Source organism: Mesoplodon bidens, assembly GCF_964165515.1.
Source record: "Mesoplodon bidens genome assembly, chromosome: 3".
Lineage (NCBI taxonomy): Eukaryota > Metazoa > Chordata > Mammalia > Artiodactyla > Ziphiidae > Mesoplodon > Mesoplodon bidens.
In genome coordinates this window covers 7,432,540-7,457,075 of record NC_138178.1, presented here as the reverse complement: position 1 = coordinate 7,457,075, position 24,536 = coordinate 7,432,540, and the positions used below count along the sequence as shown (strand labels likewise).

The 24,536-nt window shown below is 41.8% G+C and overlaps 1 protein-coding gene across 1 annotated transcript in view; it reads right to left on the bottom strand.

Annotated features, from left to right (window-relative positions):
• The window catches only part of FAM107B (family with sequence similarity 107 member B), a gene marked incomplete at its 5' end in the record, with an annotated part of 217,971 nt that overhangs the window by 112,567 nt on the left and 80,868 nt on the right, over nt 1–24,536 (bottom strand). The window contains one exon of the mRNA XM_081226768.1: nt 23,025–23,085. Within this exon, the coding sequence (XP_081082894.1) occupies nt 23,025–23,085 (61 nt within the window). The remainder of the gene's footprint in view (nt 1–23,024; nt 23,086–24,536) is intronic.

Genomic DNA, 24,536 nt, shown 5'->3' with positions numbered 1-24,536 from the left:
CTGGGCTCTTTTAGATAGAATTCACGGGTTCCACGAAGTTGAATGGAAAAGAAATTACATCTTTATTGTCACAGGTCTCCCAGAATCCTTCTCGCTGGAATCCATCTTGGCTGAGCTATTAAAGATAATTGAGTAAATGCAATTCATAGTATTTACATTTTTTATGTGTTATATTGCGTGTAAAATTTTGTGTACCTTGCATTTGAAATGTTTGTATTGTCTAAAAGAATAATTGGCGTGGATACCTGATTCAAACTCATGATTTTTAAGCTAACAAGGTAAAATCTAATTTGTAAATGGTATTGAACCATTTTGGAGAACTTAACATTATATATAAGTAGATACTATGTATAATGTAGATGTTATCATATTATATATATTAGATTTATATTACTTAAGTAAGTTTTGGGAAATTTTGGCATTACAGAGACAACTGAAGGACTTAGAAATAAAGCTATATAAACTGAATAAATATAGATGTAATTTTAAATGTTTAAAGGATTTTAGGTTTTAAATGGGACCCAAAGATGAATCAAAGAACTTTTAAAGTGATTTTTAGAAATTTATTGGCATCTTATTTAAAGCAAAATAAGGTTTATAAACTTAAGGAAAAATCATGACTTTTCAATTTACTTTTAAAAATCAAGTATTAATATTGAAAAACACATGTCACAGAAGTACGAACAATCTTTTCACCTAAGATACATGAAAAAAAATATGTGTATATATATACATATATATATAATATATATGTTTTTTGAGGTTTCACAGTCAGTGAATACTCTGTAGCATGGTAAAACTCGGATGGAGCTTTATCTTCTTCCGCAGGATGCTGTGGACAGATAGGGCTTTCTTGGCTGCAGAATTTCCTATTCTCTATACTTCAGGCTCATTTCAATAGTCAAGGCTTTCAAGAAAACACCAAAATGTGCTTCCCTTGCTCACTTCAGCAGTTTGTATTAAAGGAAGCACTTAGTGCCCTGAACGCAATGTTCAAACTTGGTTGTTGAGTTCAACGCGGCATCCCTTCTCCTTCCGTGTTAAAAGGCACAGTGGAAATAGACTTGCAGAAAAATAGTTGACTTGCTAGATTGACCGTAGTAACCATTAGCAAAAGGATCGCCTACAAATGCCCGCTGCTCCCGAAGAATCCCAAGAAGTAAGAAATAAAACAGTGTACCCCGGCAGAGCTGAATTTTACGTATGTACGTTTTTACTCAGCTCCCACTTTCAAAACCATGTTCTGAAATGAACTCTCCTCAAGAGCAGTCAATTATTAAAAGAAAGAACTTCAGCAAGAGCCTTCACATGCTATTGTTTGAAAGTCCTTGAATTCTAATGGGACCTAGTCTGTTTGAAATGGTTCACCCCATGGACTTTTATGGCTCTTTTACACGTATTGAGAACGAACAAAAGGATGAGCACAAAGCAAACAGAAAGGTATTAATTTGCAATCTCAACTCTGCCTCTTTCTGTTGTCCAGATCATCACAAAGCCCTTTCTATTTAGATTAATGGAGATAATTTTTTTTTCCAGGACAGTGTGAAACTATCTCACGTGTTTTCCTTTGTTTTCTTCTCACATATGCATCTCACTGCGTTTCCTCAGGTTCTGCCTTGACAGCATCCTAGCACCTCTTCAAAAGGTCTGCATCACAATCCTCTTCCTAATTTACTCTCCCAGAATATCTTTCCTGAACCAATGTAACATGTCCTTACAGTCAACACCTGGAAAGTACCTTACTGCCACTTTTTATTTCTACAGGACAAGATTTTGCTCCTGGGTTTCATGGGATAAATTTATCTTTTTTTTTTTTTTTTTTTGTGGTACGCAGGCCTCTCACAGTTGTGGCCTCTCCCGTTGTGGAGCACAGGCTCCGGACACGCAGGCTCAGCGGCCATGGCTCACGGGCCCAGCCGCTCCGCGGCATGTGGGATCTTCCCGGACCAGGGCACGAACCCGCGTCCCCTGCATCGGCAGGCGGACTCTCAACCACTGCGCCACCGGGGAAGCCCGAACTTGTCTATCTTTTATATTAGTTTACCTATTCCATGAAAGAGATGAGCCAGTGTGTAAATTCCATGGCAGCCCTTTAAAAATCAATCTATTTTTAGAGATAGATTCCTTCTGTAGAATTCGGCAGGGATTCCTCAAGAGTAGATCAGAATTGACTATGATCATTTGAACAGTTCCTTAATTGATCTACAAGAGGACTACCACCATGTCCTCCAACCCTGGCCCTGCGATTTAAGGAGATTCCCAGGGTAACAGAGAGCCCTGCTGAAAGGTGATACTATGTATCCTTCTTTTCTAACTTCCTGGTCCCGTCCCTGCCAGTGATGTCATAAATAGCCCCAGTTGCTCCTTTTCCTACCCAGTGAATTGCAAACTCCTGACCCACTGAGCACCTCTCCCTAACGCAGGACTGGCTACGTAGCTTATGGGGGCCAGCACAAAATAAAAATGTTTAAAAATGCACCTGGTTAAAAAAAAATGATTTAAGTCTTTTGAGATGATGACAGCAGGGCATGAAGCCAAGTGCAAGGCTCTTCTAAGTTCAGGTCGTTGTAGGACTATGTGGGTTGTGTGTCCATGAAGAAAAGTACAGACTCTTCACCATCAGAATCCCCTCCAATAGAATTCAAAAATTATTACGTAAAGGAAATCCCAAAGTAACTTTTTTCTTAGGGAAAGGATGGGGATGAAGAAAGGTGGGAGATGGAAGATAGGTGGGGTATGACATAAAGAAGGAGAGACTCGGGACATTCCCCAGGGATTGAGAGGCTGACCAGCTTAGGACAGAGACCAGGAGGTACACGGCAAGGAGTGTCAGAGTGGGGAGGGGTTCCAAGATGAGCTGGAGGGTCGTATGTCAGAATAATCAACCAATTTGAAATCATAGAGCTAGTCAAAAGCACCTCATTGAATGAAGCCCCCTTTCAAGACATCATGGGAAATTTACATAGGACTTTGATTGTGAAACTGACGAACAGAAAACGGAACCTTTACATAACCCTTGAGAAAACTGATACGTGTACTAAGCATGGACTCCTGGTTTTCCAATAATAATACAAGAAGGTATAATTGGTGTTAAAACTATCCTGAACAAAATTAATCAACTTGATACTTCAGAAGCCATTTCAGGAACTTGCAGTGCCTTGGAATAAGGATTAGGAATTTATTGCTGAATTAAATTATTGCATTGATTCATCCATAAACTAACTAAATTAAATTCATGAAATAAATTAATTTATTGATGAATAAAATTATGACCACACTAGCTACTCACTAATCCACAAACGATTAAATTAGTTTTCACTGAACAAACTAATTACAGCCACTATGGAGAACAGTATGGAGGTTCCTTAGAAAACTAAAATTAGAATTACCATATGACCCAGCAATCCCACTACTGGGCATATACCCTGAGAAAACCATAATTCAAAAAGACACATGCACCCCAATGTTCACTGAAGCACTATTTACAATAGCCAGGTCATGGAAGCAACCTAAATGCCCATCAACAGACAAATGGATAAAGAAGATATGGCACATATATACAATGGGATATTACTCAGCCATAAAAAGGAACAAAACTGGGTCATTTGTAGCAACATGGATGGACCTAGACACTGTCATACAGAGTGAAGTAGGTCAGAAAGAGAAAAACAAATATCGTATGTTAACGCATATATGTGGAATCTAGAAAAATGGTACAGATAAACCGGTTGGCAGGGCAGAAACAGAGACACAGATGTAGAGAACAAACGTACAGACACCAAGGGGGGAAAGTGGTGGGGGTGAGTGGTGGTGGTGTGATGAATTGGGAGATTGGGATTGACATGTATACACTAATATTTATAAAATGGATAACTAATAAGAACTTGCTGTATTAAAAAATTAAAAAATGTATGACCACACTAGCTAATCAATAATCCACAAATGATTAAATTAGTTTTCATTAAACAAACGAATTAACAGGTGATGGGGATCAAACACATATTTGTTAAGCAAATGAATACATGGTGAAAGGCAGGCAAATCTCTTATTAACCCCCAGATCTCAGAATTATAATTTTCCAATCTGAAACCTGACAACTTTTCATCACAAGGCAGCCAGAGAAAATATTGATCCAACAGACATTTGTTTCTCAGGATTAACCTCGTACTTCTCCTTTGTCCCACATAGCAAGAAATTTAGAACATTTATGGTTAATCGTAGCGCCACTTTGTGGAGCATAAATACAATTTAGGGAAGAGATTAAATGAGTTGTAATGGCTAAACCTCAACTCACATGCCTGGAAGTAAAGGAATGTGAAGCCATTGCAGAGTTTCCCCTTAACACTGTGAAGGGGGCTGTGATTTTTCTTCTATAATTGAGTTATAATTTTAAGACATTATTATCGATTTTTAAAAACTCATATAAACTAGCTCTTAAGATTTCAAAAGATATGCTCAGTGTCCAAAATTTGGTAAATAGGCAGACAAGCCTGGGTTTATTCACACGGCAACACCAGCTTTTGGAGAGGATGAGAGTGGATCCTGAAAAAGAGGAAAAGGTTTTGCTTCCAGTAACGGTGGAATCAACTCTTCCACAGAAAACAACTGTCAACTTCAAATAAAATCCAAAAACAACTACTGAAGGCTTGGGGAGTGACCAAAAAGCGGGTCAAACCTGGAGAAGAGTGTCCACATTTGGGACAGAAGTGGCACCAGCTGAGTTTCGTACTTGTATAGCCTTTAGCCTAAAGTCAGATGGTTCCTTTGGGGTGGGGAGGGAGGAGTGGCAAAACCTTGAAAAGAAACCGGCAGTCTTTCTGGGCTAAAGAACCTTAGGACAGAGGCAGGGAAACCACGTCAGCTAGAAAATGAGGGGGAGAAATCTGGGAAAGGAGAACAGGAGAGAGGGGAGCCTCCAATTTTCGGCATAAACTTTGTGCACATCTCTGGGCTGACCTTTAAACTCTCCCTGCACAGCTAGACTTCAAGCAGCCCCGCTGAGGCTAAAAGAACTCAACAGAAAGTTTAGCTGTTGCTCATAATTTATAAAAACAAAAAAATCAGTATATATATATATATATTTTTTTCTTTGTCAGATTCTTTTCCCTTACAGGTTATTACAGAATATTGAGTAGAGTTCCCTGTGCTATACAGTAGGTCCTTGTTGATTATCTATTTTGTATATAGTGGTGTGTATATGTTAATCCCAAACTCCTTATTTATCCCTATCCCCCCTTTCCCCTTTGGTAACCATAAGTTATTTGACTACCCTAGACACCTCATATAAATGGAATCATACACTATTTGTCCTTTTTTTTTGTCTTTTTGTATCTTTTGTCCATAATTCGCCCCAACTGCACATACATGCAGTTATTTTTAGTCCCTTATAGTTTCTTTGCATTTTGTTGCTTAAGGAGATGTTTGTCCAGGTGCAAGCATTGCAGCAAAGGGTCCCAGGTCCCAGCCTGTCTCGATACCATACTGCCTCTCAGTAAGTGTTGGTCAAAAGAGTGAATGATTTCTCCAGAATTATAGGAGGTACTTGATTGCCCTTTTTTATTTGCCTTCACTGCTCACATTACCACATCCTAGGTGAACCCTCTTTGGATCCACGTCTCTTAAGGGAAATTCTTATCTGCTTTAGTTCTCCTGGAAATAAAGCAGAGATCTGACCAAACTTGGACCAGTAGAGCTCTCATAGGAGCCCAGTATGACCTGATTGGGTGGCAGATACTGGATAATAAAGAGGTGATAACCTCCAAGTGAAATAAAACCAATGAGTTTTCTTTTTGCTTGTTGGATTTCCTAGGATAGCACCTTGCATAAATCCTAGCTAGCATGATGGAGTTTTCGAGCTGGAAGATATCTTATAGGTGATGCATCCCAATCCCTTAATTTAATGACAAGCAGACTGAGGCTCAGATCAGCAAAGTAGTCAAACTGCCCAAAGCCACACAGTTAGTGAGTGATTCCCAGGCTGGAGGCCAGAGGAGACAAAATACTCCAAAATCTATTGGTACATCCTTTTCTTCCAAGGGAGATGCCCAGATCCATGATTTTCCCATTTTCTCTCTCTCTCTCTCTCTCTTTTTTTAATAGAAAACTTGGAGCTTAAAGGAGTTATGATCCAATTGTTTCTTCTCAGATGGATGAGTAACCAAGTTGGTACTTTCCATTCCTAGTGGCTCAAATTACTAAGCTGTATAATAACTTCCAATTTTGAAAGGTAAATAGATAAAATGCATTTGGAGAGTCGGGATCTTTTGACACGTAAAACTTCTGAATAATTTCAGCCATTGTGCACTGTACCTGGGTTAGACAGAGAGATGCAAAGCCAAGTTAGGCCAGTTTCAGATGACTGACCCTCAGGTACAGGACCTCAGCAGCCATTGCAGGCAGCCAGCAAATAATTCCAAGGGAAAATTTAAACAAAGTCACTTTGGATAAAGACACAAGAAAATAGCAGTCCAGTGTAAGATTTTTTAAAGCTGTTGTCATATTATTTATTTAGAAATGACCTAATGGTGCCAGTAATGAGGAAGACAGACCAAGCATAAGAAGGAAGGATATTCCCTCTCCCTCTGTCTTATTCTCTCTCTTTATCTACTTAATCTTGTTAGTGTCTTAAGGTGTTAGAGCTGGGAAGGGAGAGGCCAAGATACATTGGGGACCAGCAACAACAGCACAACGGTAGTCACGATGAGGGCTAACACTTATTGGATGCTTACTATGGTCTAGACACTCTTCTTATTTAATTCTCTACTTAATCCTCTACCGTGTACCTGGCCTTGTGCATTCCATATATATTACATTGTTTTACCCTCACACCTAGCTGATGAGGTCAGTGTCATTATCCTATTTTACAGCCAAGGAATTATCCCGAAGTCAAACAACCCAAGCTTGACATGGGATCCACATCCAGCTTGTCTGACTTGGAAGCTCATGATCTTTCCCACTTATGACACCTGCCACTGTGAAGGCTGCCACATGCAGCACCACATGCATTAGCAGACGTAAATATTACAGGCATGGTGGAGGTTTTCCTCTACATTGGAAATCAGAAAATGTGAGCATTGCATCTTGGTTTTGCTTCCAATTTTCCATGTGACTGTAAGCAAGTTGCTTACTTTCTCTGTGACTCAGTTTCTTTACCTGCAAAGTGAAAATTATATCTGTCCCACTTTATCTCAAGGAGTTTTAATGAGAAATTCAATAAATGATTGTGAAAGTATTATGAAGAATGTTGAACATATGTAGGCTTTGGTATGTTGTATTTACTACAAAATGTGGAAAATTTCTCCTCCTCCTCTTTCTCCTCCTTCTTCCCAGTTTTATTGAGATGTAATTGACATCTAGCACTGTACATCTTTTTTTTTTTTTAATTTTCTGGTTGTGCTGGGTCTTCGTTGCTGCTCACGGGCTTTCTCTAGATGCGGCGAGCAGGGGCTACTCTTGGTTGCGGTGCATGGGCTTCTCATTGCGGTGGCTTCTCATTGCGGTGGCTTCTCTTGTTGTGGAGCACGGGCTCTAGGCATGCGGGCTTCAGTAGTTGTGGCTCACTGGCTCTAGAGCGCAGGCTCAGTAGTTCGGGTGCACGGGCTTAGTTGCTCCGTGGCATGTGGGATCTTCCCAGACCAGGGCTCGAACCCATGTCCCCTGCATTGGCAGGCAGATTCTTAACCACTGTGCCACCAAGGAAGCCCTAGCACTGTACATCTTTAAAGGGTACAGCATAATGATTTGACTGACATACATCATGATATGATGATCACAAGAAGCTTAGTGAACATGCATCATCTCATATAGACAGAAAAGAAAAAATATTTTCCTTGTGATGAGAATGCTAAGGGTTTACTCTCATAACAGCTTTCATATATAATGTACAGCAGTGTTTATTATATTAATCACAGTGTACATAACAGTCCTAGTACTTAAGTATCTTACAACCGGAAGTTTGTACTTTTTCACCATTTTTATTCAATTCCCCCTGCCTACCCCTCACCTCAGGAAACCACAAATCTGATCTCTTTAAGTTTGCTTTCTGAACTATAAGTTTGTGTTTTGAAGAAATGTTGCTTCTTATTTGACAGACAGGAGAGGTCTTTCTTATATACATCCTCTGTCTTGCCACCTTCATGCCCAGCTACATAAAGTGGGCAATAAATTACTCCTTATTTATTTATTTATTTATTTATTTTTTAAAGTCTTTATTGAATTTGTTACATTATTGCTTCTGTTTTATGTTTTGGGTTTTTGGCCATAAGGCATGTGGGATCTTAGCTCCCCGACCAGAGCTCAAACCCGTACCCCCTGCATTGGAAGGCAAAGGCTTAACCACTGGACTGCCAGGGAAGTCCCCTACCCCTTATTTATAAAAAGAGATAAACACAGAGTGTCTGGTCTAGTAGAAGCTCAATAAATATTAATTTCCTCACTTTGTTTGAATGGGCATAGGAGGCAAAGCCTGTCAGAGATTAATTATATATCAACTTGACTGAGCCATGGGTTGCCCAGATATTTGGCCAAACTATATTCTGGGTGTTTCTGTGAGGGTTTTTAGATGAGATTCACATTTAAATCAGTAGGATGAGTAAAGCAGATTGCCCTCTTGAATGTGGGTGGGCCTTGTCTAATCAGCTGAAGCCATAAATAGAACAAAAAGACTGATCCTCCCCAGAGTAAGAGAGAATTTTTCCTGCCTTTGGACTCAAACTGAAACATCAGCTCTTCCTGGGTCTTGAGCCTGCTGGACTTTGGACTGGCCTCTCCCATATCTGCAGATCTTCAGATCCTGGGTCTTGACCACCTCCAAGGTTACACGAGCCAGTTCCTTATCATAAACCCCTCTCTCTCTGTCTCTCCTCCCCATATGTATCTAAAAATTATTTTCATATATTTTATATGAAAAAAATATATATGTATAACTGAATCACCCTGCTGTACCCCTGAAGCATTGTAAATCAACTATACTTCAACTTTTAAAAAATAATAAATAAATAAAAATGTTAAGATTAAAAGAATCTTAAATGTATATACACATCCTATTGATTCTGTTTCTCTGGAGAACCCTAATACAGCCTGGTACTTAGTCATCAAAAGTCATGGGGAATCTGTTTACAGCATCCTAAAAATAATAATCAGCCAAGATCGTCTTATAAGCAATTAGGTTCAAAATTGAAGATCCTGAGTGTGGTGGGGAGAGAGAACTCTGCCCTAGGAATCACTTAGTTACAGCAGAGCCCCAGCCTTGGGACTCAGGACACGTCCCTGGGGAATTCTGTACTTTCCACGACTGGGAGCTTTTTGTCCTTTCTGCCCTAGGGTGCAAAGCACTTTTTTGGCTACAAAAGGCTCCCTTATGGCCTGTCTCACCTTCTCCACTTTATACGTCTTTAATAAGTGTCAGTTCCATAGAAGGCAGTGGCTCTTTCTTTGAAAGTCAGAAATGATCCCCAGTGGCTTGTCACCTGGCTATACTAAGAATGGCTTTTAGATGTCTGCTCCCCTTTATTCTCAGCCAGCCCAAGAAAGAACACACTGTGGCTGTCTGCCCCTGGGTGGTGCTTCCTTTCCCACATCTCCAGTGATTTATAACTCATTTTTTCCTGGTTAACCATGACCATGGCCGTGACCATGCACACAGTCTACCCTGGACAGACTCAGCTCGTAGGGGATATGGCTATTAACAAGAAAGCCTGGCTCCCAGAGGGTTTGGCTACTGAGATGCATTTTTCTTTCTCTCTCATTTACTAGTGGAAAATACTGCCTGGGAGGAAAATAAGATAAACAGTGGCCTTTCAAATCTCCCCTAAGCTAGGGTTTATGTTTTACTTTTCCCAGATCCCAGATAAATTGTCTTCCTGGTTTCTGTTTTATGCCACTTTGGAGGACATATGTCAGGCTCTTAACACTGGTTAAAAATAGACCATTTGGATGGAAACAGAATATCATAACACAGCGGGGTTTTGCTGTTTCATTTTGTTGTTTTAATAAACGTAAGTTTAATCAAAAGAGCTAGATGAATCATCGTGGAGACTAAGTCTTCTGTTTGTCTACAGAACAGATGTAACTTCTCAGCTCTCTTCACTTATAATCATTCTACTTGATTGCCCAGAAAGGTGGGTTCGCCCTGTCTCCACCACTGCTCTCATGGGAAGAGTCAATTAAAGAGAACGTCTATAATTGTATGGTTTTATCTCTGTTTAGGCTATGATCTTGCTTGATAGTTACTTGGGTGCATGTCTTACTTCCTCTGTCAAATTGACAACGCCCCCCAAGGTTACAGACATGTGTTTCCCACAAGACATACCACGGTCTGTAGACACATATAGGAGACCCTCAATTAGAAATATCTGTTGGGGGCTTCCCTGGTGGCGCAGTGGTTGAGAGTCCGCCTGCCGATGCAGGGAACATGGGTTCGTGCCCCGGTCCGGGAAGATCCCACATGCCGCGGAGTGGCTGGGCCCGTGAGCCATACCCTCTGGGCCTGCGCGTCCGGAGCCTGTGCTCCGCAATGGGAGAGGCCACAACAGTGAGAGGCCCACATACCGAAAAAAAAAAAAAAAAAAAAAAAAAAGAAATATCTGTTGGTTAAACGAATCAGTGAATGAAAATATTTTAAAAGCTATAGAGACAAGGATTCTAGGGGCTGTTGGGCTCAATTATAATTAGCTGCCTGTTGCCAGCAGTTTGAGCCAGATAGTCAACGTTACCAATTGATACCAGCCAATTGGTAGGTAAAGATGTGTGACCATCTATCTTCTCTAAGATCGCTGTTCTCACACAGGTTACTGTTCAAAGATGAAGCAAGGCATTTTCAGTCAGCAAATTCTGAAGCCATGCTCCAGCTATGTGCTACGGTCTGTACAGATTTACACTTTCTAAAATAGGGCTCTGGGGCCCCAACAGGAAGAGGATCAATGCCCCCAGTAAGGATGACTCTCTAGAACTTAGTATTTTGCTAGACTGAGGCAGTGTTGTAAGAAGATACTTTATTATTTCCCCAGCTATCTTGTGCATTCAACCTCCTATTGACATGCTGACCTATATAAGGAATGAAGAATTTGGCTTCTGTGGAAAAACAAAGTTAAGAATGGGGTGAGAATGAACTCTTCAGGGGAAAAAAAAGTCTACCAAACTTTTCCTTAAGAAATTTAGGTCATTTGAAATAATGTGCAAAAACTAGTTGTTGTTTTTTTTCATAAAAATTCAAAATTTTCCCCAGGCACCTCAGAATTTTCCATTTCTGGTCAACATCTGAAAGACAAAAGAGGAAGTGTGATCTGAGGTAATTAGGGTCTGACCAGGAGCAAAACAGGCCCCAGACCTCATGCGGAAGCTCCACCAAAAGAGGAACAGGGCCCTTTGACTTAGAAAACGAACGGCTGGGGTTGAACGGCCCCCCTAATTCAGAGCAGGTGCAGTCACTCTGGCCATTTGCTGACAGGCGAGACGGAGGAGAGAAAACAAAAGGCAGGGAACGCGCTGAGGCTCAGAGGCCGTCCGAGGTTCCTGTTGCTAGGGAACCACTTCCTGTGCGCTCACACACAGCTATTCACATATCACTAGAATAATCCTTCTCAGGCTTCGAAGGAAAGGAAACAGCTCTCAAAGCTAGGACGTCACAGTAACACCAGGCAAGGCCTGGCTTTTCCAGCAGGCGCTGAAGAGCCAAGGATGCCAGGAGAGAACAAGAAGTGAATGGACATCTTGTTTTTCTTCAAAGAGACAGAGGGCTGACCCCCTTCCCACATTTATCTACCCCGATGTGTCAGATGCAAACAGTGAGCGCACACACACACACACACACACACACACGTGCACACACGACTTTACTATCAGTCCCTTGAGAGCAGAGAGCACTCTTTTCACTCATTTTCAGATGCCCGCATTCTCCCACACGGCGCTGGGCACTCAGTTCTCCAAGTTCATTGAATTCTATTCCTTCATTTCACAAAGAGTTACTGAGGATTTGGTTCTACACACACTGTGACGAGTGCTAGGATGGAGACAAAGATGCACAGATACCATCCTCCCCTCAAGAAGCTTCCTGGTCTTGTAAGGGTAACACGAGTGACAATTAGGTTTGGCTACAAAGGACAGTAACAAAAATAATGGGTGTATATGAGATAGAAGGTTTTATTTTCTGGTTCTTACACATAAAAGAAAGGTCCAGAGTTGGTATTGAGCCCCAGAGACCAAGGCCTCTCCTGTGTTTTATCCCCACTATCCTTAACATGTGGCTTCATCCTCAAAGTTGCCACGTGGTCCAAGATGGCCACCATGATTACCCATCACTGTTCCAAACAGGAAGAAGGAAGGGTGTGTTCTCTTGAGGGAGATTTCCGGAAGCCCCGTGGTAGTAGATGCTACACTTGAAATCCTTTTATGAACAACATTAAAGCCCCTTCCCTTATGTTATTGCTTTGGGGGTTGTGAAATCAGTCTTATTTGTATAGTTACTTTTTTTTCATTACAAAACTTGTAGCATCTCAGTATGGCAAATTTGGAAAATAGATTAATTCCTCCCTAATTCCAATATGTATTTAAGAACCATGAAAATTTTTATTGCATACTTATGGTGCTAGAAGCTAGGACTATAAAGGTAAACAACTACTGTGAGCATTCTGTTTCCTTTCCCTCCATTTTGTAAAGCTCTGCAAGCTATGCATCAGTTTTTGTGTTTTGTAGTTGTAATTATGGTAATAATTTTATATCCTCTGTTTTTCACTTCACATTAAATTATTAGCTTTTTCCCATGACTAAATTTTTAATAATTTAATAATATATACTCCTAGTGAAAATTTAAATGTTATTTAAAAAATAAAAACAACCCAGTCAAAAAACAACAAGATACCTCTACACACCTACTAGAGTGGCCAAAATCCAAAACACTGACAACACTAAGTTCTGGCAAGGATGTGGACCAACACGCAATATCATTCATTGCTGGTGGGAATACAAAATGGTACAGCTTGGAAGACAGTTCGGCGTTTTTTTTAAAAAACAAAATACACTCTTACCATAGGATTGAGCAACTGTGCATAAGGTGAATATAAGTGTTGTATAAACAACTGGCAGGGGTAAGACATGTCCACACATGATTGTAAATCATGGGCCATAAGGGAGGTCTTGGTGAGACTACTTCTCCATATGTCCTCCATTATTACTTCAAGACTGTAGAATTGAACTTGGACCTTCAAGCCTAGGTGTGATTTTAATAGATGAATAGATACTCTGTCAGTGGTATGTAGGATGTATAAGGGCAGGTGAAATGTGGATGCACAGAGACCTGTTAGGAAACTATTAAAATAGTCTGGACATGAGAGAATAATGACCCAAAATGGAATGTAACAGCAAGACTGAAAAAGTTGGAATAGATATGAGAAACGTGACAAGGGAACTCAATAAGAGTGATACAGAGGTTAAGTAGAAAGAAGGAATCAAACCTGGCCTTAAAACTTGAAACCAAGGTGGACAGTGACACCATAAACAGAAATCATACAATTGGATAGAAGAACCAAGTTTTAGGGAAGTTTATTATTATTTTTGATTCTATCAGATTTAAATATAATGTCCCAATAGAGTGAAGTAGATTTAAAACACAGATACTCGGGACTTCCCTGGTGGCGCAGTGGTTAAGAGTCCACCTGCCAATGCAGGGGACACAGGTTCAATCCCTGGTCCGGGAAGATCCCACATGCCGCAGAGCAGCTAAGCCTGTGCGCCACAACTACTGAGTCTGCGCTCTAGAGCCCGCGAGCCACAACTACTGAAGCCCACGTGCCTAGACCCCGTGCTCTGCAACAAGAGAAGCCACCGCAATGAGAAGCCCACGCACCACAACGAAGAGGAGCCTCCGCTCGCCCCAACTAGAGAAAGCCCGCGCGCAGCAACGAAGACCTAACGCAGCCAAAAATAAATAAATAAAATTAATTAATTAATTAAAAAATAGAACATAGATTCTCAACTTCACCAAACTTAAAAAAAAAAAGGTAAAGACTCTCATTTCTTTACTTCATCTCCATCAAAACATGACTTTATATGCCCAGGGCAAATTCCAAGAACTCGTCCTACCCCGGCTCTCCCTCCTTACAAGAAACCGGGAGATTAACCTTTCTAAAGGGCACCCGAGCTAAGATCCCTGCTGAAAAATTTGCTCAAATCAGAAGGATATAAAATCAACCCTCTCATATGGTACTGCTCAGAAATTCTTAACTCTGTCCAGAAGACATTTGGTATTTGCAGAGTTGCTGAAATGGTTAAGAGGGTAGGACTTTGGACTCAAGCAGACTTGTGTTGGGATAAATGAACTCTTTAAACTTGAGTTCCCTTATCTGCATAGTGGGAATAATATAGTACCAATTCCATAGTGCTGTTAAGAGGATCAAATAAGAAATCCATGTAAAGCACTTAGCAAGGTCCCTAATGAATTGCAAGTATGTAATAAATGTTAGCTGGTATTATTGTTAAGTACCAGGTCGGCATGGTTACCAGATGTTTTATGTTCAATTGTTAGAAAAGAACAATTCAGATGATGTGATCCTGAATATGCGAAAATCAAACATGGCAGCTGGACCAGATTAAGGATAAAATCAGTTGGTTGTAAGAGGTAAAGAACAGAGAAAGTTGTAGTCACCTGAAGGAAGTGATACAGTTATCCATTTTCCTGAAGACTTTTCAAATTGTCGGAAGGAACTACATACTGTGAACCCCATAGAGCAGGGTAGCTATGAAGAAGAGTCCAGGCACAGAAAAAAATGGCAAAGCATGAACTTCTGGAAACATGGCTATTAGGGTTGAGGGTAGTAACTGGTTCCAGGTGAACAAAAAAGCAAGAAGGCAAGACTTCAGGCCCTATCTCAGTACCCAGCATAGCAGCAGGTTCCATACAGCCTTGCTGAACACATAGACAGATGAACTATGTGGCCAAATGCATGGATGCCCCAGTGTTCACAGTGATGGCCAAATAGTAGAATTGGGTCTTTGCGAAACCCTGACTTTTTGAGTCCTTGATCTGTTCTGCTTCTTTAGCTTGAAAAAAGCCAAGGGCAATTTGTCCCTTTTGTCAACTTCTCCTTGGATAGGAAAGCTGAAAATTTCCATGATTACTATACACACAGGAGTCATGCTTGATCAAAATCCATGTAACAGGTGCCATGCACACAGCCAGATGGGCAAATGCTCACAAAGGGTATCTTGCATCAGGCTTGCTGAGCATAGGCAGAAACAGAAGTCTTTGGCTGCAACCCTCTCAGTGAGAACATGGTGCTTCCTCAGTTCTCACAAAAGGATGACCCAGGGCTTCCCTGGTGGGGCAGTGGTTGAGAGTCCGCCTGCCGATGCAGGGGACACGGGTTCGTGCCCCGGTCCGGGAAGATCCCACGTGCCGCGGAGCAGCTGGGCCCGTGAGCCATGGCCGCTGAGCCTGCGCGTCCGGAGCCTGTGCTCCGCAACGGGAGAGGCCACAACAGTGAGAGGCCCGCGTACCGCAAAAAAAAAAAAAAGGATGACCCAGAGGAGAAGACTGTGGCCCCTTAGGTGACCCCGAGTCCCCCAGTGTCATGTGTCACCAAGGTGTGAGCTGGAATACACTTCTAGCGGTTCAGCCGCGCCCATCCGTTACGTGGTTCCTTCTCCTGGGGGTACCCTGCATAGCTGCCAAATATTTGTAATCCTCCATTCCTGAAATCATGAGAAGCCTCTGAAGAGTAGTATAGTGTTAGCCTCTTACAAAGAAGAAACCATCACTGCGGGGAACTGCAGAGAACTGTGTAAAGATCACTGGCCGAGGTAAGTGCTCATCAGCTTGAACAGCGTTCCCTCCTGTTTCTGTAGCAACAGCCCCTGCAACATCTTACCTGCTCCTCAAACCACAGGCAGGATGGGGAGGGAACATCTAGAGGATGCAACCCCAGCTGATTTTTTTTAATCACTTAAGGATGCAAGCCTGGTTTGGCCAGTTTCTGGCCAAATTTCTCGAGAGAAATCAGAACCTAGATTTTTACATGAAATTTTCCACTTGTTAAACATTGACAACCGATTGAAAAAAAATTTTAAAGACTGTGGGCCAAACAAAACACATCTATAAGCTGAGTTGGCCCTGTTTGTAACATCAGCCAGAAGCAGTTAAAATCAACTTGCAGGAGTTTGGAATTACTCACTGTTTCTGAAGATCTGTGTAGCTCGTAGACTGAATATCAGCTCTTGGCTATAATTTGTTTGAGAAAGTTGTTCATTAACATTTTACCATCATGTCTCCTTCTCCCATCGTCTCTCTGTGATGAAGGATAAGGAACCAGAGGTGTTCTTTCCTAAGCTGTTTGTTTTTAACCAGGTTCAAAACAAGGTAGATGATTATTCTTGTTCACATGGATCCAATCAGTAACTAAGCTGAACGTGAGGGCCCCTGTTCGGGGCTCAGAAATAAATTATTCAAATCCACTCTGAGACTCAAATCAAGCATGTTCAAAATAACCGAACTATGGCAGTACCTAAGCAAATATGCTTGGTGACAGTCAACATCAAGATGGAAAATTCTCATTCCTTCTTGCTAATCCTTAACCATCCCCAGTGGACAGGGAAGGATGGAGGGCTGCAGTCAGAAAAAGGGAATTTTAAGAAGCTTGGCTATGCCACCATTTTGACCAGTTAATAAGGTAGTCATCAAAGCAGCTATTTTGCATTTAGGTATTTAAAAAAAATTTTTTTTTGAAAGGTTTTCTTTTCTGAGATTTCAACCAGGCTCATGGATGCTTTTAGATATGTTATGATGAGTTCAGTGCAGGGACTGTCAAGGGACCCTCTCTTAGTTCGGATTCCTCGCAGGAGGTGGAGGATACACCAGGAGGGGAGTGGGGTGCAGAGATGGGAGGGGGGCAGCTGGCACGGGGCTTTATCCAGCCAGCTACTTCCGGGGGTGACGGGGGCTTGACTCGAGCGGGTTCTGGAAGAGAAAGCCTCAGGCAGAGGCCTGCAGGTGCCGGAAGTGAGGCAGGTGTGCGCTGAAGTGGAAGGAGGGAGAGGGCGCACCCCCAACTTCATCCATCCCGCCTCCCCGGTCTTTGATACGGACAATCACATTTTCCCAGTATTACATCAAGTGCTGCCCCAAAGCAGCTGTAAGACAAGTCCCTTACTGTCTTTTCAACCACGTTGCTTGACCCTGTGCCCCCTTCAATATACAAATTCGGGAACAGTGGCCGATCCACCAGGAATCACCGAAGCGTGGAGCAAAGTACGGCTGCCATGAAGACAAGTTGAACTGGAGCGTAGGGAGAGCAAGGAATAAAGCAGCTGACTTCAGGTCCCCCAGGACCAAAAATGCCACTTCACTGAAATGTTTGCAGAGAAACATGGGTAAAGAGCAACAAAAACAACGACAACAACAATCTGTGAGATGTAAAAACTTCACGTTTTCTCTCCTCAGAGCCTTTGTGACAATAATCAGCTGGAATTTCTAGATGGTGATTTTTCCACTCCGCATATCCTGAGAACAGGAGGGAAGGTACACTCCCAGGAGAGAGCTGGGTGGGCATCCAAATACGTTGCATGCAACACAAGTGCCATCTTCTTATTCATGTGCAGGGAAAGGAAGTGGGAAGTGGGAAGAGGGTAGAGAGATTCCCCCAGGATGGAAACCTTTAAAGATCATCGCTGCACAGTTTGACTTATTTAATGCACGTGCTACTTTAATCATTGCTGCTTTTGTATATTAATGTCACCTTCCCAATTCTTTGTCCTCTAAGGGGTTCTTACAAAGACCCAATAACACATTTAACCAAACAACAAAATAATAAAAGAAAGTGAAATAGGGTAGAAACACATCTTGTGATACACACACACACACACACACACACACACACACACATTAGGCAATTCTGCTCCAAGTATTACCGCACTGAAGATTTCATTCCTGGTAACTGATTGACGTTATGACCTGGATGAACTTCTGGAAAGCTCTCTGACTGCATGTCCACTATGCTAAGGGGACATAGGATCAGATGGAGAGTAGTATAAGACAAAGCTGGCAGGGTGTCTCACCGCGCACACGCGCACAGTGTCAAAACCAACCATCATCTGTGCAGGTGCATTTCTGCTTCTCCCCAAGGCACAGGTGCCCATCAATCAACAACGCATCAGGTATACTTTGAACACAGAGGACTAAAGCAACCTCTCATTTTCTTTAAACTTGTAGTTTCCCATTTACAAACAATAAGCAGTCTGTTGAATTTCCTAAATAAAAGATCTGGAAACTATTAGCTCTCTGCCCATGGGGGGGAGGAGAAAAAGCCAAGAGTGCTCTCTGGGTGATGCTGAGGAGGACGTATGCTGTGGTTTCAGAGACGTGGGTGGTACCATCACTTAAGAGCTTTTTGTCTAGCAGAGCGCTGAGAACTTGGAAACCCGATTTCCTCCATCTGACACCTTCTCGATGCAAAAGGTAGTGAGCTGGGAGCCGACTGACATACTTTAATAGGCAGGCCAGGAAGTCTCCCATCCCCGCAGACGTGAAGCCTTCCCTGGCTGGCCACCCTCTCCTGCCAGAGGCAAACAATACCCCCGGCCCCATCCACCCACTCCCAGTCACCAGAGAAACATCTCCCCGGATTCTAGGGCAAGTCCAACTGACTTCACAGGTGAAGAAAATCCAGGCAAAAAAAAAGACTTTTTCCTACTGACCCTGATAATGCAGAATCTGTAAGTAAATTCTAGAAACATCTTCCTCTCTACGAATACATGTTAGAGCCCGTGGCCTCCTGTCCAGTGGTGTTTTAGTTCTTGGAATAGGGACTGTGTCACCCTCAGAGGACTCTGTTCGTTTGATGAGCCTCCAGCAGCAAGCTGCCATCATTGCTTCAGAAGAATGTATATGATAGGGAACATCTAACGCTATTATTTGAAGTAGACCCAGTTACAGTGGGATTCCTTAGACTGAAATAAAAGTATGGTAGCAAAGTCCCATAAAGGAGTTTAAGGATAAGGACTTTGCTGAAAGTCATCTATAACCCCCAGTAGCATTTTCTCTAACAAAAGGCCTCCCAGAAATCCTCAGATTACCTGTTCCAAGTTTCAGAGAATGGAAAGAAAGTAAATTCAGGATAAAGGAGGTGCACCACCCTCCTGTCTTCTAACTTCCCTACCTGAACAATTTTCTATTCATTGGCTAGAGCCTCAGAAAGATCAGTAAGGAAGATAACTTTCTGGCACAATCAGAATGGAGTTTGACTGAAATACAGTTGGCTGGGGCAGAAACCTCATTTGGACTGTTCTACTATGACGTGAAAGTAAAAGCAGACATTTTCTCTGAATTGTCAGAGACTCGGTCTCATTTTCGTCACCTCCCAGGGCTCTCAGACGGAAAGCCTGACTTCTGAGCCTCCTGGGGGGCCCAGCCTCACAGACACAGTTCCATCTCGGCGCTTAAGAAGCTGCAGAGTGGAACCCTGGTCTCACTTCCCCAGAAAGGTTACAAAAATTACATATATCTTTCCCTCATCGCATCCATTTTTAAAGAACTTTAACCGTTTGGGGTTCGTTACTTCACACTTGAGTAACCTACAAACCACAGGAAATGAAAATTTGACTAAAGTGCAGATGACACAGACAGCCACCTCTGAAAGTGTGCTGGGGCCCACTCGGCCCTAGGTGACCTTTAGCAAAAGGAGAACATTCAGATGAAATTCTTTGACAGTCATAAAATGGTTTCTCGCCTCTTATGAACAAAGTGTTGCAATCTTGGGGCCCTAACAGCACAGGGTGAATGCAAACTAAATGATAATAAGGATTCCACAAAGTCTTCCTGGATTTTAAACACAGTTAAAATTGTTTCAGCACTCAAAAGTACTTGGCTTGCTTCTAAAGCAATGCATGGCAAGAGACGTGGCAAGACAGAGCCAACATTTTAAAAACACATTATTACTCTTTTTTTTTTTTTTTGGAAACATAGCCATCAGAAATGATGCAATTAATTTTTAAAAAGAATTCTCTCAAGAAAGCATAGTTGTCCCATTGATTGGTCTCATTGCCCACAAGGGAATGAATGAATGAATAAATTAAGATATGATGGGCCACCTCTGAAAAGTTGCTCATCTCCCTCTTTCTAGAAAACTGGTACTACATAATATCTATTCCTTTGGCTACAAATAAGATTAGCCTAAGCAAGATCTGTTGTTTTTTTCTGTCAGCTATAAACCTGAGTCTCTGTACTAAGAAAAGTAATGCTCAGTTTTAATCTTATTCAATATCAATGTCTTTTATAAGCTGTTGTATGTATGTGTGATTCTTGCCTCGTTCCAAGGGCCTTTCAGTAGAATAGAAAGAGATTAAATGAAGGCTGAGCATATAATTTCTTCCCTACAATAAAAAGTCAGAGCAATCCCAGGCAGCTCTGGGAAAGGAACACATTCCATGGAGAAGCAAAACAGAAAGAGCAATTGTCCAGGGAAAGAAGGACCTGAGAGAGAGGGGGGCCTGAGCCATGCAGACCAAAAACCTGACAACTCTGATACAGGAGCTGCTTAGAAACAAGGCATACACCCAGGTGAGAACGTGTAGACTAGTTCCTACCCTGTCCTCAGCACCTTCCAATAACTGGCTTATTGGGTCACATTGTCAGGCTTCAAACTGTGCCTTCTTGCTGACGTAGAGTTCTCCCTGGTTGGAATTACAGCTTCCTCCTTGTCACTCTCAGTAAAGCATCTTTGGTTTTTTTCCTCTATTATATGAGGAACATCATGGCCGCATCAGAGGATCTCTTAAGTATATGGAAACCTCTTCACCATAATACCTCCATCTCATCACCATTTTTCATGGGCCCATCACTTCATTCTTCCTTGTCTCTGTGCAGAGTGATAAGCTTAACCCCAGGTTAGCTTCCCACCCTTTTCTTTACTTTTGCCTTGAATGTTGTATCAGAAGGATATAATAATTCTTTAAGATGGCGCCTTTCGAAAAAGGATCTAACCTCACTTGTAAACAGACATAATCCCTGCTCCGAAGGAACACACAGTCTGATGGAATCTTCGTTGCGTGGCCCCATAACTCAGGGCCATCCAATGCTCAGGTTGAGAAAGTGTCTAACCAGGCATCGTGGTTGTAGCCAGAAATGCCCCTCTTCTTTAATTGTTTGCTGATGTTTAAAAACCCTTTAACACCACCACATTGTTTTCATTCCACAGGTAGATTTGTGGCTTAAAATACCAATGGGCTGAACAAGAAGCAACACAATGATGTGAATTAACATGCACCGAGGTGTATGAGCCTGACTGCATGTCCTTCTGAAGGTAGAGAAACTGGGGGATGAGGTAGTGAGGAGGAACCCCACTGAAGAGGTGCAGGGCACCAGAAGGGCAGGCTGGAGGCAAAGGTAAACCTCATCCGTCTAATGAAACTTCCCAGTGCTGGTCTTGCTGAAATGGAGCACCAGCTGACCCATGCTGTATCACATTAAAAGGGACTTGTTACAAATGGGCTACTCTATCTGCTCAGCTACATTACCCATAAAGTCAAGGGGGGATGCTACCTGATTCTGAGTAGGCATTAGGGTTCTGTCTGTTACAGGCAGGTCACACTAAACAAAACCTCAAACATACATAGATGCTGAACTATTAGAGCTCAAAGGACAGGTAATGATGGTGGTAAAATGTAAATACACTCCCAATTAACCTGTCATTGTCCCCTGGATGGCCCCTCCAAATATAAATTATAGACCTCAGGATAAGGTGACAGATGCCAAAGGATCAGGTCATCAGCAAAAAAAATCGGCAGAACTCCAAATAGATATCACTTTGGATTCAACTTACAGTATTTGGTTTTCACTTTATAAACACACCAGCTAATGTGTCTCTCTTCACAAATGGATTTCATTCATATCTATCCTTCCAGACCCAACTCCTAGGCCACAATCTCTTGAGAGGACAATAAGTAAAGAAACCAATCAACAGAAAGATGATTTGGGATCCTAATAAGTGTTATGGAAAAAATAAAAACGGGCAATGGGATGAAGAGTGATTTCAAGGAATGACAAGGTAGCTTCTGGGACTGTACATTTCAGCTGAGAACTACCTGAAGAGAAGGAGACAGTCATGCAAAGATCTGCAAGGGGAGAGAATCAGAAGAGGCCTGAAACTAAAGCAATGCCTGTTACTGGTGAGGGTAGACACTTGGGAGGGCTGTAGAGGGAGATGCTAGAGCTGGATAATTGCTAATTGTCTCTCCTCCATGTAAATCACAGCCGGGTGCCAACTTCCCCCCCTCACTGTGCATATTCTTTTTGTTGCCATTTTTATTTTCTTAATTCTGCTCCCTGATTTTCATTAAATTACAAGAACATGACCCTCTATGAGCAGCAGACACATCTGGAGCCCTCTTCTAACCCCTCATCATATAAAACACCAAATTAAAGCCATTGGAAAAAATAGAAGCTGAGAGTATTAAGATTTAGCTTTCATTATGATGAGGTCCATTCAATTAATGTTTATTTTTATGACCATTACATCTCATTATCATTACCGATCATAGGCAGAAGCTAAGTTATAAGCTCATGATTTGTTTCTTTCCATATTATCTTAATCGAAATCCTATTATGGGGTAAATAGCTTTAGCAAAGCTGCATATTTAACTATACACTAACATAAAAAAAGCCAGCAAATGCATCTAGATAGCATTTTCCAAGGTAATCATAAATACTCTAGTAAAAAACTACACTACTTATTTTAGTATTATTGAATTTGAAATTTCTTCATCATTATCATCATCTACTTCATTGCAAGTATTTGTTCAGCAAGAACTGAAATCAATAAAAGAAAGAAGAAGAAAAAGAAAAGGAGCTATTTTCTGCATCATGACCAGATTATCCAGATGTCGTGCCTGGAATACATCACGAGTGACATTTCTAGTCATGTTTCCAATCACTGGGAACATACAGACTTTCCTTTGCAATCTGCAGAGCTTTCGGATTCTGCGAGCCTTGCTGTCAACAAGAGCAGCCCAGAAAAGGAGGCGCTGCCCTGAATGGACTCTACCTGCTGCCATCTTCCGTTCCAACCCGAGGCACTGTGGTTCTTTGGGGGATCCCTCTTCTTCCTGAATTCCAGTCCCACAGACCAGAAAAACAGAGAGAAAAAAAAAACAATGCATTAATTTACAGCAACACTTTTTGCAAACCAACTAATTAATATGAGATGAAGCTCTGAAAAAACTAGACCACGCCCTTATGAACTGAGGCTTCAGAGAAGCAACAAGTTCAACAATAGCTATTAAGCAGAATAACTATGTGGGTGCTGGGTTACAAACTCCACGGTGCCATTCACGTGGAAGCGTCTGACTGTTGCCCCTGGAATTGTACAACCCAGGTGTTCTCTGTGACTAATACATTTGGGGACATCAGTTACTTAAACACAGTGGGGTGGGTTTCTCTGTGAGAGAACATTTCTGCAAGTCCATATGATGCAACGAAGAGAATTATGTTTTCTTTTTCACAATTGAAAAGGCTGATTTCCTGTGCCTTAGAAAATTCTATCCCGGCTCACAGTTATTTTTGTCTCTGGGAAGGTGAGCAAACACATTCTTCTCTGAGTTCTGGTATGACATTCGTTAATGACAATGTTGACTCCTATAGCATTGGTCAAAGTAGGTCCAGCTAGGAGAGGGGGTGGGGAGGTGTAAATTAAGAGGAATGTCTACATGGGGCTTTTCTAATTTTGTCTGCAGGGTGATTTTATGCTGATACCTTTACTTATTTTATTTCTTCTTTGAACAAATATTCGTTGAGTTCCTGTATGAACTAAATCTGTGGGACCTTAATCTTTAGGAAAGATTCCTTCTAACATCTCAGCACATTCTTTTTTTTTTTTTTTTTTTTTTTTTTTTTTGCAGTACGCGGGCCTCTCACTGTTGTGGCCTCTCCCGTTGCGGAGCACAGGCTCCAGACGCACAGGCTCAGCGGCCATGGCTCACGAGTCCAGCCGCTCTGCGGCATGTGGGATCTTCTCGGACCGGGGCACGAACCCGTGTCCCCTGCATCGGCAGGCGGACTCTCAACCACTGCGCCACCAGGGAAGCCCCCTTCTAACATCTCATGAATGAATTATACTATAGGTAGTTCCCTACTCAGCTTCCTCCCTAGGCTGGCACCCTTTCTGCACATACTTTGTTCTTCCTAAGAATTTAGCGCAATGGAAGATGTTCTGGACCAAAATAAAGCATATGGGTGTAGGGTTCCATAAATCATAATGCCTCTCTAACCAGAGTGGAACAATGGAACTCAAAAACTGATATTATTTATCATAGGAGCCATGCCCAATTTGTTCTAAGTGTGCAGCTCCTAGGTAAATATCTCATCTGGCTGAGAAACCACCAGACTCTCAAGCTTGGTTAGTAAGATAAATAAATATCCTTTTTAATTCATAAAGATTAGTTTCATTAAATCACCATCAGTATCAACTCAGAAAGGAATTGATTTCACCTGTGTTTTGGGGAACAAATTATTTTCAGAGATCAAAAATCATCTTCAAATGTTTACCACCAGGGACCAG